The sequence below is a fragment of the Rhinopithecus roxellana genome, chromosome 19, assembly GCF_007565055.1.
Source record: "Rhinopithecus roxellana isolate Shanxi Qingling chromosome 19, ASM756505v1, whole genome shotgun sequence".
In the NCBI taxonomy this organism is placed as follows: Eukaryota; Metazoa; Chordata; class Mammalia; order Primates; family Cercopithecidae; genus Rhinopithecus; species Rhinopithecus roxellana.
The window spans coordinates 48,724,167-48,746,844 of record NC_044567.1 but is presented as its reverse complement, the minus strand read 5'-3'; the positions used below and the strand labels follow the sequence as shown (position 1 = coordinate 48,746,844).

The 22,678-nt window shown below is 42.0% G+C and overlaps 1 protein-coding gene across 2 annotated transcripts in view; it reads right to left on the bottom strand.

The window, feature by feature from the left end:
- Positions 1-5,418: 5,418 nt before the first annotated feature.
- The window catches only part of SUZ12 (SUZ12 polycomb repressive complex 2 subunit), a 66,142-nt gene continuing 48,882 nt past the window's right edge, over positions 5,419-22,678 (bottom strand). The window contains exons 10-16 of one of the 2 annotated variants that reach the window (XM_010372982.2): positions 19,492-19,669; positions 14,025-14,116; positions 13,032-13,175; positions 12,348-12,505; positions 11,311-11,509; positions 9,552-9,631; positions 5,419-7,823 (exon numbers count right to left, since the gene is read on the bottom strand). In XM_010372982.2, coding sequence (XP_010371284.1) covers positions 7,478-7,823; positions 9,552-9,631; positions 11,311-11,509; positions 12,348-12,505; positions 13,032-13,175; positions 14,025-14,116; positions 19,492-19,669 — 1,197 coding nt within the window. In that variant the 3' untranslated portion in view covers positions 5,419-7,477. The remainder of the gene's footprint in view (positions 7,824-9,551; positions 9,632-11,310; positions 11,510-12,347; positions 12,506-13,031; positions 13,176-14,024; positions 14,117-19,491; positions 19,670-22,678) is intronic. The other variant, XM_010372983.2, reaches the window with a different exon arrangement.

Sequence of the window (22,678 nt, the reverse complement as noted above, 5' to 3'; positions counted from 1 at the left end):
GTCTCAAAAAAGTAAAATTAAAAGAAAAAGGAGGCCGGGCGCGGTGGCTCAAGCCTGTAATCCCAGCACTCTGGGAGGCCGAGACGGGTGGATCACGAGGTCAGGAGATCGAGACCATCCTGGCTAACACGGTGAAACCCCGTCTCTACTAAAAATACAAAAAACTAGCCGGGCGAGGTGGCGGGCGCCTGTAGTCCCAGCTACTCAGGAGGCTGAGGCAGGAGAATGGCGTGAACCCGGGAGGCGGAGCTTGCAGTGAGCTGAGATCCGGCCACTGCACTCCAGCCTGGGCGGCAGAGCGAGACTCCGTCTCAAAAAAAAAAAAAAAAAGAAAAAAAAAGAAAAAGGAAAAGAAAAATAAAAAAAAAAGGAAAATGATGTAGTAGCTTGGACATAAATATTATTCCAGGAGTTAGGGCACCCGCAGGTGGCCCCTGGTTGGAACTTTGCCATGTGGAAAAGATAGCAGATAAAAATGGATCAGCAAGACCGGGCCCAGTGGCTTAAGCCTGTAATTACAGCACTTTGGGAGGCCGAGGCGGATGTATCATCCGAGGTCAGGAGTTTGAGACCAACCTGACCAATATGATGAAACCCTCTCTCTAATAAACATACAAAAATTAGCTGGGCGTGGTGGCATGCGTCTGTAATTCTAGCTACTTGGAGGGCCGAGACAGGAGAATTGCTTGAACCCAGGAGTTGGAGGTTGCAGTGAGCCAAGACTGCACAATCGCACCCCAGCCTGGGCAACAAGAGTGAAACTCCGTCTCAAACAAACAAACAAAAAATGGATTTACAATAAAAAGAAAAAAAACCCCAATAATCCAGGAGATAAATCCTGTTTTCTAGAACCAGTTTTATAAAATGATTCATCCCAGTAGATGTTTAAGTAACAATCTTACTTTGAGTAAGAATGTGAGTGAATTTTTACCCTGTACAAATCAACCTTACACTAGTAGGAATATACGTTCCTCTAGAAATTGGATCTTGGGGCCAGGCACGGTGGCTTATGCCTGTAATCCCAGCACTTTGAGAGGCCGAGACGGGTGGATCACAAGGTCAGAAGATTGAGGCCATCCTGGCCAACATGGTGAAACCCCATCTCCACTAAAAATACAAAAATTAGCTGGGTGTAGTGGTGTGCGCCTGTAGTCCCACCTACTCGGGAGGTTGAGGCAGGAGAATCGCTTGAACCCAGGAGGTGGAGGTGGAGGTTGCGGTGAGCCAAGATCATGCCATTGCACTCCAGCCTGGGCAGTAAGAGCAAAACTGCATCTCAAAAAAAAAAAAAAAAAAAAAAAAAAAAAAAGATCAGTGGATCTTGGGCACCTACTAATACCAGAGTGGGGCTGGGAGCGGCGGCTCATGCCTGTAATGCCAGCACTTTAGAAGGCCAAGGAGGTCAGATCACGAGGTCAGGAGATTGAGGCCATCCTGGCCAACATGGTGAAACCCCGTCTCTACTAAAAATACAAAAATTAGCTGGGCGTACTGGCGTGCGCCTAGAGTCCCAGCTACTTGGAAGGCTGAGGCAGGAGAAGCACTTGAACCCGCGAGGCGGAGGTTGCAGTGAGCCAAGATCCCGCCACTGCACTCCGGTCTGGCAACACAGCGAGACTCCATCTCAAAAAAAAAAAAAAAAAAAAAAAAAAAAAACCAGAGTGAGCCAGGTACAGTGGCTCATGCCTACAATCCCAGTACTTTGGGAGGTCGAGGTAGGAGGACTGCTGGAGCCCAGGAGTTTGAGCCCAGCCTGGACAACATAGCGAGACTCACTCTATCTCTGTGTGTATGTGTGTGTGTGTGTGTGTGTGTGTATAAACGGAGTCTCCGTCTGTCACCTAGGCTGGAGTGCAGTGGCACAATCTTGGCTCACTGCAACCTCCACCTGCCAGGTTCAAGCAATTATCCCTGCCACAGCCTCCCAAGTAGCTGGGATTACAGGTGCCCACCACCATGCCTGGCTAATTTTTGTATTTTTAGTAGACATGGGGTTCCACTATGTTGGCCAGGCTGGTCTTGAACTCCTGACCTCAGGTTGATACACTCACCTCAGCCTCCCAAAGTACTGGGATTACAGGTGTGACCCACTGTGCCTGGTCTACATAATTTTTTTTTTTTTTTTTTTTCAAAAAAACGAACACACACACCAGAGTGCATACTGTGAACTTAAGTTCTGGCATATCCTGGTAGTTGTTTGTTGAAGGGGAGACTACATACAATTTCATCTTTAGATGAATAGATGAATTTAAACCAGGGCTATTTTTTTTTCTTTTTTTACTGCCAACAGGAGAAAACATCAACGTCTGCTTTAACATGGTATCTGGTATAATTATACTAGGAGCAACATACTATAATTTTTTTTTTTTTTTTTTTTTTTTGAGACAGAGTCTCGCTCTGTCGCCCAGGCTGGAGTGCAGTGGCCGGATCTCAGCTCACTGCAAGCTCCGCCTCCCGGGTTCATGCCATTCTCCTGCCTCAGCCTACCGAGTAGCTGGGACTACAGGCGCCCGCCACCTCACCCGGCTAGTTTTTTGTATTTTTTAGTAGAGACAGGGTTTCACCGTGTTAGCCAGGATGGTCTCAATCTCCTGACCTCGTGATCCGCCCGTCTCGGCCTCCCAAAGTGCTGGGATTACAGGCTTGAGCCACCGCGCCCAGCGAACATACTGTAACTTTAACAAGCAGAAAATATAAATTGAGTGAGCCCAACACAGCGGTTCACACCTGTTAATTCAGGCACTTTAGGAGGCCGAGGCAGGTGGATCACTTGAGGTCAGGAGTTCGAGACCAACCTGTACAACATGGTGAAACTCCGTCTCTACTAAAAATACAAAAATTAGCCGGGCGTGGTGGTGAGTGCCTATAATCTCACTGGGGAGGCTAAGACAGGAGAATCACTTGAGCTTGGGAGGTGGAGGTTGCAGTGAGCCAAGGTTGTGCCACTGCATTCCAGCCTTGCCCAGCAGCACGACTCTTGCTTCAAAGAGCAAAAAAAAAAAAAAAAAAAGAAAAGGATCAGAAAAGGGTTCTGTGAACTGATGTCAATGTGGAACAAACACCAAAACAGAAGTACAGAATAATTTATGGCATACTACCATTTTTATTATTAAAAATTGAAAAATACCCATATTTGAGTTGTAGAGTATATCTAAAAGTATACACAGTAACAGTTGCTTTTATGGAGGACAGTGAATTGGAGAAAAGGACAAACGGGAGGGAGGCTTTTCACTGTCTTTGTTTTTTGAGAGTCTCCCTGTTGCCCAGGCTGGAATGCAGTGCACCTCCCAGGTTCCAGTGATTCTCCTGCCTCAGCCTCCCAAGTAGCTAAGATTTCAGGTTTGCACCACCATGCCCAGCTAATTTTTGATATTTCTAGTAGAGGCAGGGTTTTGATAAGTTGGTCAAGCTGGTCTGGAACTCCCAGCCCCAAATGATCCACCCACAGGCCTACCAACGTGCTGCGATTACAGGCATAAGCCACTGCACCCAGCCCTTTCTGATCCTTTTTAAAATTGCTAAATAGTATACTGTACACTTATACGGATGTATGATAATTTAACCAGTCCCCTATTGATTTGTCTACTCTGCTATTTTTAACAGTGGTGACAATTTGTCAATTTATATTCTAGTTCACACGTAGGATAAATTCCTAAAAATTGAGTTATTAGGGCAAAGGTTATCTGCATTGCGATTTTAACAGAAAGCAGCAGATTGCTTTCTCTAGAGGTTGTACCAGTTTATTTTCTGGCCATAAATGTGTTGAGTGCCTGTTTCTCCTTCTCTTCTGAACAGTGACATCTGCCAACTTCCGTCTTGATGAAACCGTCTGTGTTCTTAATCCATCTTTTCTTACTTTTTCTGTTTTTTTTTTTTTTTTTTTTGAGACAGAGTTTCAGTCTTGTTGCCCAGGATGAAGTGCAGTGGTGTGATCTTGGCTCACTGCAACCTCCGCCTCCCAGGTTCAAGCGATTCTCCTGCCTCAGCCTCCCCACTAGCTGGGATTACAGGTGCCTGCCACAACGCCCGGCTAATTTTGTATTTTTAATAGAGATGGAGTTTCACCATATAGGCCAGGCTGGTCTCTGAACTCCTAACCTCGGTGATCCACCGCGCCCGGCCAATTTTCCTATATTTTAATAAAGATGGAGTCTCCTCACTATGTTGCCTAGCCTGATCTCAAAACACCTCCCACCTCAGCCTCCCAAAGTGCTGGAATTACAGGCATGAGCCAGTATGCCAGGCCCCAAAATCGTTTTAAAAAATTTCCTGCCGGGCGCGGTGGCTCAAGCCTGTAATCCCAGCACTTTGGGAGGCCGAGACGGGCGGATCACGAGGTCAGGAGATCGAGACCATCCTGGCTAACACGGTGAAACCCCGTCTCTACTAAAAATACAAAAACTAGCCGGGCGAAGTGGCGGGCGCCTGTAGTCCCAGCTACTCGGGAGGCTGAGGCAGGAGAATGGCGTAAACCCGGGAGGCGGAGCTTGCAGTGAGCTGAGATCGGGCCACTGCACTCCAGCCTCGGCGACAGAGTGAGACTCTGCCTCAAAAAAAAAAAAAAAAAAAAAAAATTCCTTTCGCATTCAGTATTTAAATAATTTTAGAAATTATTTACTGAAGCAGTATCTAATATTCAGTATACTTTTTTTTTTTTTTTTTTTGAGACAGAGTCTCACTCTGTCACCCAGGATAGAGTGCATGGCATGAACATGGCTCACAGCAGCCTCAACCTCCCAGGCTGAAGTGATCTTCTCACCTCAGACTCTGGAGTAGCTGAGACTACAGGTGTGCACCACCACACTCAGCTAATTTTTTCTTTTCTTTTCTTTTTTGGAGACAGAGTCTTGCTCTGTTGCCCAGGCTGGATTACAATGGTGCGATCTCTGCTCACAACCTCTGCCTCCTGGTTTCAAACGATTCTCCTGCCTCAGACTCCGAGTAGCTGGGATTACAGGTGCCTGCCACCATGCCCAGCTAATTTTTTTATTTTTAGTAGAGACAGGATTTCACTATGTTGGCCAGGCTGGTCTTGACCTCCCGACCTTGTGATGCACCCGCTTCAGCCTTCCGAAGTGTTGGGATTACAGGTGTGAGCCACCATACCTGGCCTCTATGAGCTTTCTAATTACCAAGATAAATTCTTTTTTTCACTTAAAAGAAAAAAATCCACAACGAAAGATGCATAGCTATGTGGGTGACTAATAATTGACATTACTCTGAACTAAAAGTTTTTAAATATTTCTGTAATACCATAAATGACATACTAGTTGTAACTGATGAAAGCAGGATTTCACATTAAGATTTTCCTAATTTCTTATTAGCTCTGACTCATCTGAGGCTGAATTCTTACTATGCTATCTAAACCAAAATTTTAATGTACATGTTAACAATGCATAATAACAAAAAACCCCAAAACAGAATACAGCTTTTATATTACTGAACTTTATGTACAAAATCATTTGATTTCAAATAAACATTTAATGTAAAAACAAATGTTCTTTTAAACTGAATTTTTTTTACATCTACTGTACCATTCAAATGCTTTATCATCTTACATGATTTCTTCAAAATCTGTTATCAAGGGTACATATAGAAAAGCACTTTTTTTTTATAAATAGAAACAAAGGGATTTTTTCAGCTTTTACGATGACATAAAAAGTTTACTCAACAGAAGTAATTTTATTACTATTTGGGGGAGGGAATCACCAACTTTTTGTGCAAACAATGCTAGCCTTCTTTTAAGCATTAAGAGCATAACTGCTTAAGAAATGACATAAGCAATAATTCTACACCTACATCTCCCCTAAAATAATCTATTTTTTTTTTTTTTTTTTTTTTACATATGTGCACAGCTTTAGCAAATTAAAGCCCGAGATAAATGCTCGAGATCTACTATCCAGAGGCAAAATCAGAGTTTACTAAAACTCATCATTTGGAGAGCTTACCAATCAAGGAATCTGTAATGAAAGCTGCAGTTTCCCTCTTTCCTATTTTTTTTTAAACACAAAAATCAATGACTAAGAACTTAATACTGGATGACAAATCACATCCACACTATTCGTTAAATAGCCTCACAGTTAAACACATCTTAAAGACCAATCAAATCAGTATTTACATTTTATAAATTTCTGAAGACACCATTAGAAAGCTTATATATCCCTTCATTAAACAAAATAGGGAACTGCATCTGATGGTGGTGGAATGAAATTTTAAAATTAAAAATACCTGTATTTACAGCAGCATTGATCCTTTATAAATAAAGAATATGAAAATGCAATATCTTTAAGGATAATAAAAAATTGAGGTGATGTTACTCAACCACAGTGCTCGGAGTTGGAATAAAACCTATTGGTGCTTGTTAATGTGCCAGTAGTGAATCCACTTTCTGTTGGAGAAAATCCAACTGCAAATATGTGCATGAAACACATATAACACAGGGCAAAATTGCTCAAAATGATTCAAGTCAGCTTATCTGTATTGGATATTCTATTCATGAAACACATTACAAAGACATCCTTGCAAAGAAATAAAAGGCATAACAGTTTTCTGGTTGACTTTTTAAGAACACTTCTCCCCTCATAAGTGACATCTTAAAATCTCAAGCGTGTTCTTCCCTTGGTTTGCAATCCTAATTTAAAGATACGAACAGCTTAATTTTCCATGTGATTATCTAATTAAAAAAGAAAAACCAAAACAAGCAAAATGTTCAAGTTAAAAAAAAACATACTGAGTGAGCAATGCACTAAAATTATCCACATGAAAACAAATGGTCAGTAATCTTATAAACCAACATGGCATTTCACTGTCAACAATGTGAAAATTTATCATCTTCTCAAACAGGCATAAGATGAAGAAGTGCTATTTTTTAATTGTAAAATGAACTTATGTAATGTAAAATATCTCACATTATAATTTTTCATTCTGAATTGATAAATGATTTCAAAAACAAGGATCTAAGTTTGACTGCAAATAGTAATGCAATATAATTTCACAAAAATCCTTCAATATCTATTTTTTTCCTTTTCTGTAGTTGATATATGAAGACCGCTTCAATTTCTAAAAGGAACCATTCCAATTTTCCCTCCCCAAGAAAATGTCTCACAATTACAAAGTAGAAAAACAGCCAGTCATAAATGCAAAAAAATTCTAATTTATATATGAAATAATTTCTAGATTATCAATTCAACATATTTGATGACTATTGTTGAATTTAAAAATACTTTCTTTGAAATATTGCTTTTCATGCTTAAACTAGAGAATGTTTTAATGACACCAATGAAAGTGATATACATGTAATGCTGCATAATGAAGTGAAGTAGAACCCTGATAGAAATATCCTTGTTGAAATCATTTACTTCATCTAACAGTGCCTGTTTGGAACCTATGATTACAAACAAAAACATAATTCTTCTTAGAGGATGAATTCCCTAAAATGTAATTTCAGTGTTTGTCCATAACACGGGGTTAGATCTTTTCAGAGTTTTTGTTTTTTGCTCTGTTTTGAAACCCCTGAGACGCTATCTGTTTCCAAAGCTTTCTCTTTTGAGTTAATTTCACTAAATCCATTTGCTGTCCCATTTTGTTCTTCAGTTATTTCTTCGTTTGCAGGGGAAGCAGATTCCCCCTTTTCTAATTTTTGCTGCATTTCACGGAGCTTGGTAACAGCTTTATCTATTGACATTATGCTAATAAGATTAAAGTCATGCATGCTGACTAGATGAAGCATGAAGTTTCGACATAAATTCTTCTTAATTATTTTCTGTCCATAATTTTCTACAAACAGCATACAGGCATGATTCATTTGATTGTCAGCAATAAACCTATTTAATAAAAACAGAATATCAATAGCAATACAAGGCATTTTTGTCAAATGCAATAGTGATAATCATTATAAGAAGACTATATCCAATTCCAGTAAATAAAAGATGATAAAAGAAGCGGTAAAACTATAGAGAAACTGAGACTTACCATTTTAGAAATTTCAAGAGATTTAATCTAAGTTAAGCTTAAACAGGTGCCATTAGAACAGTAGATATAATTTCTGTTCTTCAATTACATAAGCAGTCTTAAAAGCATAAAATGATTGGGTGGGCCGGGTAATTATGCCTGTAATTTCAGCACTTTGAGAGGCCAAGGCGGGCGGATCACGAGGTCAGGAGATGGAGACCATCCTGGCTAACACGGTGAAACCCCGTCTCTACTAAAAATACAAAAAATTAGCTGGGCGTGGTGGCGGGTACCTGTAGTCCCAGCTGCTCAGGAGGCTGAGGCAGGAGAATGGCATGAACCTGGGAGGCGGTGCTTGTAGTGAGTCGAGATTGCACCACTGCACTCCAGCCTGGGCGACAGAGAGAGACTCTGTCTCAAAAAAAAGAAAAAAAAATTTAGTAGACACAAGGTCTCACTATGTCGCCCAGGTTGGTCTTTAGTTCCTCAATTCCAGTGATCCTCCAGCCTTGGCATCCTAAAGTGCCAGCATTATAAGTGTGAGCCACCACACCAAGCCAGGAACATACTTTTAGCTGCAAAGGAATAAGAAACAAAAATTGTTCTCCTTTCACCTCTATGAAATGGTAAACAAATCCAAAAAGCCTCATATTTTATTCTGAAAAATTAACCAACTGTTAAAAATTGTGGTAATAACTGTGGTAATTTTCAGGATTTCCAGACATGTAACACATGGCAATAAAAAGGCATGAAAACTGGGTCATTAAATGAACCTCCAGCTCTGTCTTGCCTTCTGCTGCTCCCTGGTCATGGGTCCCACCAAGGCGGCTTTTTTTTTTGGAGACAGGGTCTCACTCTGTTGCCCAGGCTGGAGTGCAGTGGTGCAATCTTGGCTCACTGTAATTTCCACTTTCCGGGTTCTTCAAGCGATTCTAGTGCCTCAGCCTCCCGAGTAAGTGGGATTACAGGTGTGTGACACCACACCCAGCTAATTTTTGTATGTTTAGTGGAGACAGGGTTTCACCATATTGGCCAGGTTGGTCTCAAACTTCTGACCTCAAGTGATCCCCCCACCTTGGCCTCTCAGAGTGCTGGGATTATAGGTGTGAGCCACCACGCCCAGCTCTATAAGATGTTTTGAGTGTGAACAAGTCAACCCTGATAGAGTTTGCAAGCATGGGAGAAACACTACTACGAGAGTTAGGATGGGCACCAGTGATTTCTGAGGAAGGTCTATGATGATGACACCCTTTCCTATAGACACCAGGGTTGTAGCAGTCTGTTCCTCTTGAAAGGTGATGGAATCACAACCCTGATACATAATGTTGCAATGACTCACATCTCTGCAACAAGTTCTAAAGACAAGGCCCAGTTTTTGCCCTGATTTTATTAATACTAATGAATATAATATTAATTCACTGTTAAAAATAATACCAAAAGGAACGTCTTTGTACCTAAAAAAAACCAGCCAAACCAAAAAACACTGGACTAGAATAAGATTTGGGACACATATACATTAATTGAATTTTAGATTTCTAGAATGGAAAACAGCAAAAGACCATAAAGAATAAAATATTTAAATTAATTTAGAAATACCCTACCCATGCTTCATGACATGGAGATTCCAGAGTTTCATCACTTCTTTCTCTCCTTCATTAACATCAGAAAATTCTTCAATTTGCTGGGGAAAAGAAAGAAAAACACCTATTAAAACACAGACTAAACATAACATACTTTAAGAAAAATTTGTGAGTATGTCAAAAACAGACTGTTTTGGAACTAAAAATATTACAACATACTTATACAGCAAAGTGGCAACATTTCTTAAAATTGACTTCTATTTAAGTAGTCATTTTATTGTATTTTATTCATTTATTTAGAGACAGAGTCTTGCTCTGTTGCCCAGGCTGAAGTACAGTGGCACAATCTCAGCTCACTTAAACCTTGACCTCCCAGGTTCAAGTGATTCTCCTGTCTCAGCCTCCTGAGCAGCTGCGATCACAAGCACATGCTACCATGCCCAGCTAACTGTTGTATTTTCTATTAGTAGAGAAGGGGTTTGCCATGTTGGCGAGGCTGGTCTCAAACTCCTGACCTCAGGTGATCAGCCCAACTCACCTTACCAAAGTGTTGGGATTACAGGCGTGAGCCAGCACACCTGCCATCATTTAAAAAGGGAAAGGTAGCCGGGTGCGGTGGCTCACGCCTGTAATCTCAGCACTTAGGGAGGCCGAGGTGGGTGGATCACAAGGTCAGGAGGTCAAGACCATCCTGGCTAACACGGTGAAACCCCGTCTCTACTAAAAAAAAAATACAAAAAATTAGCCGGGTGTGGTGGCAGGCGCCTGTAGTCCCAGCTACTCGGGAGGCTGAGGCAGGAGAATGGCATGATCCCGGGAGGCAGAGCTTGCAGTGAGCCAAGATCATGCCACTCCACTCCAGCCTGGGTGACAGAGGAGACTCTGTCTCAGAAAATAAATAAATAAGCAAGCAAATAAATAAAAACGGAAAGGTTAAATTACGATTACCTATAAATATAGAAATGAAAACACAATACAAATTTACTTGAAGAAAATCCCTCTTCCCTTTAACTTGGTAACTTTTTTGTTTTGAGACAGGGTCTCGCTCTGTCACCCAGGCTGGAGTGCAGTGGTGTAATCCTGGCTCACTGCAACCTCCATCTCCTGGGGTTAAGCAACTCTCCTGCCTCAGCCTCCTGAGTAGCTGGGACTACAAGTGCGTGTCACCATACCCAGCTAATTTTTTGTATTTTTAGTAGAGACCGGGTTTCGCCATGTTGTCGACTGGTCTTGAACTCCTGAACTCAGGCAATCTGACTGCCTCCCAAAGTGCTAGGATTACAGGCATGAGCGACCACCCCCGGCCTAACTTGGTTAACTTTTAAAGTGACAATTTTAAAAACTGTACATTTCTGGATTCCTTAATTTTTTTTTTTTTTCTTTGAGACGGAGTCTCGCTCTGTCGCCCAGGCTGGAGTGCAGTGGCCGGATCTCAGCTCACTGCAAGCTCCGCCTCCCGGGTTTACGCCATTCTCCTGCCTCAGCCTCCCGAGTAGCTGGGACTAGAGGCACCCGCCACCTCGCCCAGCTAGTGTTTTTGTATTTTTTAGTAGAGACGGGGTTTCACCATGTTAGCCAGGATGGTCTTGATCTCCTGACCTCGTGATCCGCCCGTCTTGGCCTCCCAAAGTGCTGGGATTACAGGCTTGAGCCACCACGCCTGGCCTAATTTTTTTTAAAAAGAGTTCCTTTACACTGAAAGTCTAGTTCATACTAAGCAATTTTCAAAACAAATTAATATTTCAAGACAATTGCCAATAAAGATGGTAATAATAATTACTGTAATGGTTTTTTCTCTTAGCCATTCAGGATCCTTTTCATCTTCACTATCTACTTCCATTTCTTGTGGACGGAGAGGTAAGCAGGTATCACTATGGAAATACAGACGATTGTGGCCACTACTATATGTTCTTTGCTGTTCTACTTCTCCATCTTCAGATTCAAGAAATTCAGACATGCTTGCTTTTGTTCGTTTTGGCCTAATGAAAAGAAATAAATGTTGATTTATGGCCTCTACATGTATACCATCTAACCTCACAACTAGGAGTTGAGATCTCTGATAATCTGCAACATCACCATTTTATAAAACTAACCAGAAAACAACAGTATTAGAGGCACAGCCCCAATAGTTATTTTCTTTCGGTACATAATGTAAATCAAACCTATTACATATTAATTCAAATACAGTTTTAAAACTCTCTTTCTGGGTGTGAAAAGTTATAGTTAAAAAGGAGGAAAAAGAAATGAAGTGCTAGTTAGGGCCCACTCAGATAGGAATATGCATATAAAATTCTACATGTCAAAACTGTATATTCTAACTCATGTATATTCACAAAGCAGAAAAGTCCTAACACTGGTTACGTACACCTGCCTTAAAATTTTTTTCAGTTTTACTAAGATTAAAAATTCCCCCTTTGTAATTTTATTTATTACTATTATTATTATTTGAGATGAAGTTTCGCTCTTGTTGCCAGGCTGGAGCGCAATGGCGCGACCTCGGCTCACTGCAACCTCAACCTCCCAGGTTCAAGCAATTCTCCAGAAACTTCTACTGACAAAATTCTTTAACCTCACTAACCACTGGAGCAGTAGTGACATTAACATTATTAAAACTTAAGGATAAAGTTCAAAGAAAAAGTGAAAAAACCTCTGTAGAAATAGGAGCTATCAAGTGTTATAAAGCAGTTAACAACCCCATAGACACCTAATACTGAAAAATAATTTCCACCTAACTAGTAGCTTCGTCTGGCTCCTTTCTTCCCCCAACATCAGTAAAAATCAGAGCATAAACTTTTGGTATATGCCCTTTTTACCGACCTGCACACAAGAATGTGTGTGATAGGTGTTCTCTTAACTGGTCCGTTGCGACTAAAAGCAAATCCAGGTTGGCGATGAATATCCTGAGGATTTCCTGCATAGGAGCCATCGTAACACTCATTGATAGAAACATCTATCCTAGCACCTTTTGGATGATACTGCAACAAAAATGTCAAAAAAATATTAATTATCCTATCCTAAATATCCCTCCAATTTAATTAAAGAATCTGTGGGTTCTTAATATTTAGAAAACTAAAATAGGCCAGGCACACCAGCACGGTAAACAGGCAGTCAGAAGACTTGGGGTCAACAAAATGTGTTAAAATCTTAATTATGTCATTTATTTCTTGGTTGAGCAAGAATAAGAAAATTATTTAATTCAAAGAGTTGGTTGAGGATTTTGTGAGTCAATTAAGACACACTACACAAACATTAATTATAATTCCAAATATATGTCAACTCCGCATCATTCATGGTAATCCATATATACAGCAATCTATCAAATACAGAAATTTGTTATTTTTATACAAAGTGTAATTTTTGAAAGTCAAGCTGTCTTGTACTTAATGTATATTTTTTCCCTTTTTTAATTTTTAAAATTTTTGTGGGTACACAGGTGTATATATTTGTATGATACAAGAGATGTTCTTAATACAAATTGAGAAAATATGAAAAATTACTCACAACATAGTTGAAGATAAATCTGCTATGGCAGAGTTTAAGATGCTTGAGTAAACTATAAAGTTTGCGGCAGTTCAGAGTGCACCAAGGGCAATGCAGGTCATCTCTTGCTTCAGTTTGTTGCCTTGTATTGTTGTTATAGAGAAACTAAAAACAATAAAAAAAAAAAAAAAAAGCAAATCTCCAATTTATGCATAACAAGATATTTTGTTTAAACATCACTTCTGCCGGGCGCGGTGGCTCAAGCCTGTAATCCCAGCACTTTGGGAGGCCGAGACAGGCGGATCATGAGGTCAGGAGATTGAGACCATCCTGGCTAACATGGTGAAACCCCGTCTCTACTAAAAAATACAAAAAACTAGCCGGGCGAGGTGGTGGGCGCCTCTAGTCCCAGCTACTCGGGAGGCTGAGGCAGGAGAATGGCGTAAACCCGGGAGGCGGAGCTTGCAGTGAGCTGAGATCCGGCCACCGCACTCCAGCCTAGGCTACAGAGCGAGACTCCGTCTCAAAAAAACAAAACAAAACAAAACAAAAAAAAATCACTTCTAAAAATAGTTTTAAAAATTTAAAAGGAAAATCAAATTAGAGATATTCTCTTCAATTAAATATACCCAGCGAGGCGAGGTCGCTCATGCCTGTTAATCCCAGCATTTTGGGAGGCCAAGGCAGACACTGTCGAATATATCGCTTGGAGCTCAAGATAAGCCTGGGCCACATGGTAAAACCTCGTCTCCATAAAAACTACAAAAATTAGCCGGGAGTGACGGCGTGTGCTTGTAGTCAGTTACTTGGGAGGCTGAGGTGTGAGAATCTGGTTGAACCCAAGAGGCAGAGGTTGCAGTGAGCTGAGATTGCACCACTGCACTCCAGCCTGGGCAACAAAGTGAGACCCTGTCTCAAATAAATAAATAAATTAAATAAAAATAAAAAATATTCATGTTTGACAAAAAACAAATACATTTCATAACTAATTTAAGAAGGGTCAGCTATGTTTACCTGATAAAATATTCTTAATTTCTGTCGGTTTTCATTTGGAGTATCCTTTTCTTTTCTTGTTTGCAGATCTGTAGTCAATGATTCTTTAACAGCTGAAAACATACACTTTTATATTCAATAAAAACACTGCTTTTGAAAAGCAAAATAACATACCTCACAAAAACTATTAAATATTAAAGGTTTCACAGAATTCTACTTGTGGTATTTAAATATGTTTCTGTTATTTCCCTCAACTGATGACTGCGGGAACAATATCCATAATCAGCATCCCTAATCTGATGTTAAGGTCTGTTGGCAGGACATATTTTTTTTCCTTAAAAAGCACCTCCGGCCCGGCGCGGTGGCTCATGCCTGTAATCCCAGCACATTGGGAGGCCAAGGCAGGCGGATCATGAGGTCAGGAGTTAGAGACCAGCCTGCCCAACATGCCAAAACCCCTGTCTCTACTAAAAACACAAAAAATTAGCTGGGCGTGGTGGCGGGCACCTGCAATCCCAGCTACTCAGGAGGTGGAAGCAGGAGAATTGCTTGAACCAGGGAGGCGGAGGTTGCAGTGAGCTGAGACCACACCACTGCACTTCAGCCTGGGTGACAAAAGCGAAACTCTGTCTCAAAAAACAAAAACAGAAACAAAAACAAAAAACCACCTCCTATGTCCTAAACAATTATAAAAGTAACTCCAAGTAATTATATGTCATTACCATGCTGTTTTAAGCACTTTGAGGTCAGGGTGTGGTTGTGTTTTTTTTGCTGTTGAGACAGAGATTCACTTTGTTGCCCAGGCTGCCGTGCAGTGGTGCAATCTCAGCTCACTGCAACCTCTACCTCCTGGGTTCAAGTAAGTCTCCTGCCTCAGCCTCCTGAGTAGCTGGGTTTACAGGTGCCCGCCACCACACCCGGCTGATTGCTTGTATTTTAGTAGAGACACGGTTTCACCATGTTACCCACGCTGGTCTCGAACTCCTGAGCTCAGGCAATCTGCTCATCTTGGCCTCCAAAAGTGCTAGGATTACAGATATGAGTCAGCATGTCCAGCCCAGAGTGTGGTTTTAATTGGTGTTTGTATTCTCAGAGTCCAGGTGTGAGCAAGCACTAAGTGATGGTTTATCAGAAAGTTATACTTATTATATTAAAGTTATTTCAGGCCGGGCATGGTGGCTCATGTCTGCATTCCCAGCACTTTGGGAAGCTGAGGCGGGCGTACTGCCTGAGGTCAGAAGTTTGAGACCAGCCTGGCTAACATGGTGAAACGCCATCTCTACTAAAAAAATACATACATATAAAAACTAGCCAGGCATGATGGCACATGCCTGTAGTCCCAGCTACTTGGGAGGCTGAGGCAGGAGAATTGCTTGAACCCGGGAGGCAGAGGGTGCAGTGAGCTGAGGTCACGCCACTGCACTCCAGCACCGGTGACGACGGAGCAAGACTCCGTCTCCAAAAAAAACAGAAAAAAAAAAAAAAAAAAAAGGCATTTATATTTCCTTACATAATTAACAATTAGGTATAATTTGTATACAACTTTTTCTTAGTTTCGATGCAACCTTTTACCTATTTCACTGGCTTCTGAGTATTCTGAGAAGTGCCCACACTACAGTTTACTTGGAAAACCTTTCCCCTGACACAGGCCATTTATTTTATTTATATTTTTTATTTTATTTTATTTTTTTTGAGACGGAGTCTCGCTCTGTCTCCCGGGCTGGAGTGCAGTGGCTGGATCTCAGCTCACTGCAAGCTCCGCCTCCCGGGTTCACGCCATTCTCCTGCCTCAGCCTCCCAAGTAGCTGGGACTCACAGGCGCCCACCACCTCGCCCAGCTAGTTTTTTGTATTTTTTTAGTAGGGACGGGGTTTCACCGTGTTAGCCAGGATGGTCTCGATCTCCTGACCTCGTGATCCGCCCGTCTCGGCCTCCCAAAGTGCTGGGATTACAGGCTTGAGCCACGCGCCCGGCCATATTTTTTATTTTTTATAAGCGACAGGGTGTCACTATGTTGCCAAGGCTGGTCTTGAACTCCTGGGCTTCAAGCAATCCACCCACCCTGGTCTCCCAAAGTGCTAGGATTACAGTTGTCAGCTACTGCGCCTGGCCCCATTTCTTATGTCTCTTTAATCTGATCATTACTGTGACCTGCACACAATAAGTGTACATGAGCGGTCAAAGAGGACAACTTAAGCCTTCTGCCTTCTTTAAACAGGCAGGTAAAGACACACACAAGTGCTCTCAGGTCAAGGAAAATGTTCCTACTGGACAGATACAAAAACGACAGAACTTGGCCAGGCGCAGCGGCTCAAGTCTGTAGTCCCAGTACTGTGGGATGCTGAGGGAGGTAGATTGCTTGAGCTCAGGAATTTGAGACCAGTGTGGGTGACAGCAAAATCCCATCTCTACCAAAACATACAAAAATTAACAGGGTGTGGTGGCACGAGCCTGTAGTCCTCCTGTCTATGTGGAGGGCTAAGGTGGGAGGATCTCTTGAGCCTGGGAGGCAGTTGCTGAGATAGCACCACTGCACTCCAGCCAGGGTGAGAGAGAGAGACCCTGTCTCAAAAAAAAAAAAAAAGTAAAATAAAAATGATAGAACACTGCAACTTGTGCCTTAAACTCAGCAGTAAGTTAACTCTATTTGTAAATGTTTTTTCCTCTTAAAAATTGGCTGGGCACGATGGCTCATGCCTGTAATCCCAGCACTTTGGGAGGCCGAGATGGGTGGATCACCGGAGGTCAGTAGTTTGAGACCAGTCTGGCCAACACGATGAAACCCTGTCTCTACTAAAAATACAAAAATTAGCTGGGCATGGTGGGGTGTGCCTGTAATCTCAGCTACTCGGGAGGCTGAGGCAGGAGAATTCCCGAAACCGGGAGGCTAAGGTTGTGCTGAGCCAAGATCATGCCACTGCACTGCAGCCTGGGCGGGGTGGCTCACACCTGTAATTCCCAGCACTTAGGGAGGAGGCCCAGGTGAGAGGATCACGAGGTCAGGAGATCGACACCATCCTGGCTAACACAGTGAAACCCCATCTCTACTAAAAATACAAAAAAATAGGCCGGGCATGGTGGCTCATGCCCGGCCTAATTTTTTGGGAGGCCGAGGCAGGCAGATCATGAGGTTAGGAGATCGAGACTATCCTGGCTAACACGGTGAAACCCCGTCTCTATTAAAAATACAAAAAAAAAAAAAAAAAAAAAATTTTAGCCAGGCATGGTGGCCAGCACCTGTAGTCCCAGCTACTCTGGAGGCTGAGGCAGGAGTCTGCATGATCCTGGGAGGTGGAGCTTGCAGTGAGCTAAGATTGCACCACTGCACTCCAGCCTGGGCAAGAAAGCGAGACTCCAATTAAAAAAAAAAAAAAAAAATCAAAACAAAACAAAAAAAACAAACAGAAAAACTTCTATGTGAGCTATAAAAAACATAGTTACTGGGCTGGGCTCGGTGGCTCATGCCTGTAATCCCAGCACTTTTGGAGGCAAAGATGGGCAGATCACAAGGTCAGGAGATCGAGATCATCCTGGCTAACAAGGTGAAACCTCATCTCTACTAAAAATACAAAAAAAAAAAAAAAAGTAGCTCGGCGTGGTGACAGGCGCCTGTAATCCCAGCTACTCAGGAGGTTGAGGCAGGAGAATGGCATGAACCAGGGAGGCAGAGCTTGCAGTAAGCCGAGATTGTGCCACTGCACTCCAGTCTGGGCCACAGAACGAGACTCCGTCTCAAAAAAAACAAAACAAAACAAAACTTAGTTCCAAAGCTCTTTATAGTTGTGATTCTAAAATCTTTTTTTTTTTTTTTTTTTTTTTTTTGAGACGGAGTCTTGCTCTGCCGCCCAGGCTGGAGTGCAGTGGCCAGCTCTCAGCTCACTGCAAGCTCCGCCTCCCGGGTTCACGCCATTCTCCTGTCTCAGCCTCCCCAGTAGCTGGGACTACAGGCGCCCGCCTCGTCGCCCGGCTAGTTTTTTGTATTTTTTTAGTAGAGACGGGGTTTCACCGTATTAGCCAGGATGGTCTCGATCTCCTGACCTCGTGATCCACCCGTCTAGGCCTCCCAAAGTGCTGGGATTACAGGCTTGAGCCACCGCGCCCGGCGATTCTAAAGTCTTAAAAGCTAATCTGAAAAACCAATAGTTTTCTTGTAAGTTTCTGGTAAATTTGTTTAGTGGAAAAACTTGCCCTAAATCAACATGAGGACTCCACTTCAAGATGTTATATATAGGCCGGGCACGGTGGCTCAAGCCTGTAATCCCAGCACTTTGGGAGGCCGAGACGGGCGGATCACGAGGTCAGGAGATCGAGACCATCCTGGCTAACACAGTGAAACCCCGTCTCTACTAAAATACAAAAAAAAACTAGCCGGGCGAGATCGCGGACGCCTATAGTCCCAGCTACTCGGGAGGCTGAGGCAGGAGAATGGCGTGAACCCAGGAGGCGGAGCTTGCAGTGAGCTGAGATCCGGCCACTGCACTCCAGCCTGGGCGACAGAGTGAGACTCCGTCTCCAAAAAAAAAGATGTTATATATGACATCTATACCATATCACGTTTCTATAATTTTTTTTTTTTTTTTTTTTTCCAATTCAAATTTCTAGGCACACTTGGCACAAAGGTTCTGGATGAAGAATTTTTACTACTACTTCAACAGAAAACTTTACACTTAAGATAGGAGAACCCTAATTTACCATGATTCGTAACCTACCTAATAAGCCAAACAGTATTTCCAAACGACTAATCACATAGAGGCCAGGAGAGGTGGCTCTCGCATGTAATCCCAGCACTTTGAGAGGCTGAGGCGGGCAGATCATGAGGTCAGGAGATGGAGACCATCCTGGCTAACATGGTGAAACCTCATCTCTACTTTTTAAATTTATTGACTTACTTTTATTTTTTTTGAGACGGAGTATTGCTCTGTCGCCCAGACTGGAGTGCAGTGGCACAATCTCAGCTCACTGCGAACTCCGCCTCCCGGGTTCACGCCATTCTCATGCCTCAGCCTCTTGAGTACTGGGACTACGGGTGGCCACCACCACGCCTGGCTAATTTTTTTTTATATTTTTAGTAGGGACAGGGTTTCATCATGTTAGCCAGGATGGTCTCAATCTCCTGACCTTGTGATCTGCCCACCTTGGTCTCCCAAAGTGCTGGGATTACAGGTGTGAGCCACTGCGCCTGGCCAACCCTGTCTCTACTAAAACTACAAAAAATCAGCCAGGTGTGGTGGCATGTGCCTGTAGTCACAGCTACTCGGGAGGCTGAGGCAGAAGAATCGTTTGAACCCACAAGGCAGAGGTAGCAGTGAGCCGAAATCACGCCACTGCACTCCTGCCTGGGTAACAGAGCAAGACTCCATCTCAAAAAAAAAAAAAAAAAAAAAAAAAAAGAAGAAGAAGAATCACATAAAGCAAAACACAAGTGAATTAATCTAAAGCATGAGACCTAACCCTGCAAACCATTATTTTGATTGTAATGTTTTCTTACCAATGGTTTGAGTAGGTTTAACTGAACCAGGTTTGTTTTCCTGATGGAGACTCTCTGAATTTCTAGTGGCAAGAGGTTTGGCAATAGGAGCTGTAGATTTATCATTGGTCTCTCCTGTCCAACGAAGAGTGAACTGCAACGTAGGTCCCTGAGAAAATGTTTCAAATGGAGGCAGTCTCTAAAAAATAAAAAACATGCAAAGACTGGAGACTCAGATAATGAATTCAAATAAATTGTAGAAATAAAAAAAAATCATTGTAAGTCAATGTGGATTTGCCTTAATAGATTTGTCTTGAAAATCCAAATGCTGACTGAGATGGCTAGGCAAACAAAGTAAACGTATGGAGCAGACACTGTAGAACTTGAACTGGAGAGCACAGGCTACCTAAAAGAGGCGACCACTGATCAGCAACGGGTGAATTGTTGCCATGTGAAAACACTGGTCCAGCACAGCCAAATTTTCAGATTTTTCCAAAGAAGTCAGAAATTAAAGTTTTCATGGGAAAACTTCTCATTTATGTTGTTGCTAACCAGTTCAAAATGTCTTTTTTTTTGAGACGGAGTTTCACTCTTGTCGTCCAGGCTGGTGTGCAATTGGCATGGTCTCACCTCACTGCAACCTCTGCCTTCCAGGTTCAAGGGATTCTCCTGTCTCAGCCTCCCAAGTAGCTGGGATTACAGGCGCCCGCCATCACACCCGGCTAATTTTGTGTGTGTGTGTTTTTAGTAGAGACAGGGTTTCACCATCTTGGTCAGGCTGGTTTTGAACCCCTGACCTCAGGTGATTCGCCCGCCTTGGCCTCCCAAAGTGCTGGGGTTACAGGCGTGAGCCACCGCGCCCGGCCTTGAAGTCTTAAAAACAAAATTGTGGTACCCAAAGCCCACCAGCATGTAACCTTTGCTCTTAGGTGACCAATTTACTTTTTTTTCTTGTAAATTGAACAGCTTTTCAATTAGTAATTTTCTTTGGCTTCTCTCAGTTTCACTGACAAAGACTGCCAGTGCTTCTCTTCTTTGATTTTAGGACACTGAGCTATTGAAAATAGCTAACTTTTAGCCATCTGACCGAATCACTCACCCATCCTCAAGAATTTACCTATTAAAGCTGATGATCCCAAATTGGTTCTCCATTCTTATCCTTATACTTGAACTCTAAGCTTGTCCAAACTGCTGTTTCGACAGTGCCAATTGATCTCAATGTCACCTTGAACTAAACCATGTTTAGAAGTGTATCCATTATCTTTTCTTCTAAAACACACTTTCCTTCTCACGTTATTTTTGTTCCTGTCATTATCATCCTACTAGTGACCCTAAGCTAAAAATTTTGGAATTATATTTGACTCCTATTCTTTCATTTCTCAGGTAATTACCATGTCCTTTTCAAAATGTCTAATCATTTCTTCCTCATCCTTCAAGGATTACACACACAAAAAAACCTTTGTATAGATCAGTATTGCCTTACTACCAGAGTACCTCAATTGTTCTCCTTGCTTCTGATTTTTACTTTCCTATTCAAATATAGGAGAGATCAAATAATTTTCTCAAAGACTGCTTTCATGATATTCTCTTTTATAAAACCTTCAATGAGCTTCAATTTATTTTACTGCCACAGAGGCCTAAACTCCTTCTATATTGTTATTACAAAGTAATCCTCTTAAAACTATTTAGACTAGAGGGCTGGGTGCAGTGGCTCATGCCTGTAATCCCAGCACTTTGGGAGGCCGAGGCAGGCAATCACGAGGTCAGGAGTTCGAGACCATCCTGGACAACATGGTGAAACCCCGTCTCTACTAAAATACAAAAAATTAGCTGGGCATGGTGGCAGGCGCCTGTAATCCCAGCTACTCGGGAGACTGAGGCAGGAGAATTGCTTGAACTCGAGAGGCGGAGGTTGCAGTGAGCCAAAATCACGCCACTGCACTCCAGCCTGGCGACAGAGCAAGACTCCGTCTCAAAAAAAAAAAAAAAAAAGGCCAGACGCGGTGGCTCACACCTGTAGCACTTTGGGAGGCCAAGGCAGATGGATCACAAGGTCAGGAGTTCGAGACCAGCCTGCCCAATATGGTGAAACCGCATCTCTACTAAAAATACAAAACTCAGCCAGGCATGGTGGTGCGTGCCTGTAATCCCTGCTACTCAGGAGGCTGAGGCTGAAGAACTGCTTGAACCCAGGAGGTAGAGGTTGCAGTGAGCCGAGATCATGCCACTGCACTCCAGCCTAGGTGACAGAGTGAAACTCTGTCTCAAAAAAAAAAAAAAAAAAAAAAAAACCAAACCAACAACAACAAAAAAACCACCACCAACAAAACCCTTCATATATATAATAATCCTTATAGTCTCATGAATAAAAACATACTTTAAAACAAGAAATTTAAAATGAAAAAGATCATAAAGATAAATCCATGCAGAAAACTCAAACACTATAGATAAAAATTACTTGAAATCTCATCACCTGGAGTTAACCACTATTATAAATTTTAGAAAGAAGGGGGGAAAAAAAGTATATATATATATATATATATACACACACACACACACACACATATATATACATATATACACACACATATACACACACACACACACTCATGTAAAAATTTAATATGGAAAGATTGTCAAACTATCATCCTTTTTAATGGCTTTTTAGATTGAATGTGTTTCTGTTTCATTATTTTAAAAATGCTGAGAAAACCTGTTACCCATATCTTTTGTTAACAAGTTACTACATTGTGACAAAAATATAAAATTTTAACTGTTAAAGACTATATATACAATTGTAACTTTATATATATTGCCATTCTGTCCTATAGTAAGACTGTATCAACCTTTTTTTTTTTTTTTTTTCTGAGACAGAGTCTTGCTCTGTCTCCCAGGATAAAGTGAAGTGGCATAATCTCAGCTCACTGAAACCTCTACCTCCTGGGTTCAAGTAATACACCTCCTAAGCCTCCCAAGTTGCTGGGACTATAAGCATCTGCCACCACGCTCAGCTAATTTTTGTGTTTTTGGTAGAGATGGGGTTTGACCATGTTGGCCAGGCTGGTGTCCAACTCGTAACCTCAGGGGATCCATCCGCCTAGGCCTCCCAAAGTGCTGGGATTATAGGCATGAGCCACTGAGCCCAGCCCCAACTTACTCTTACATCAAAATATTATTTGAGAGCATTTGTGTCCTCACATCCCTAAAA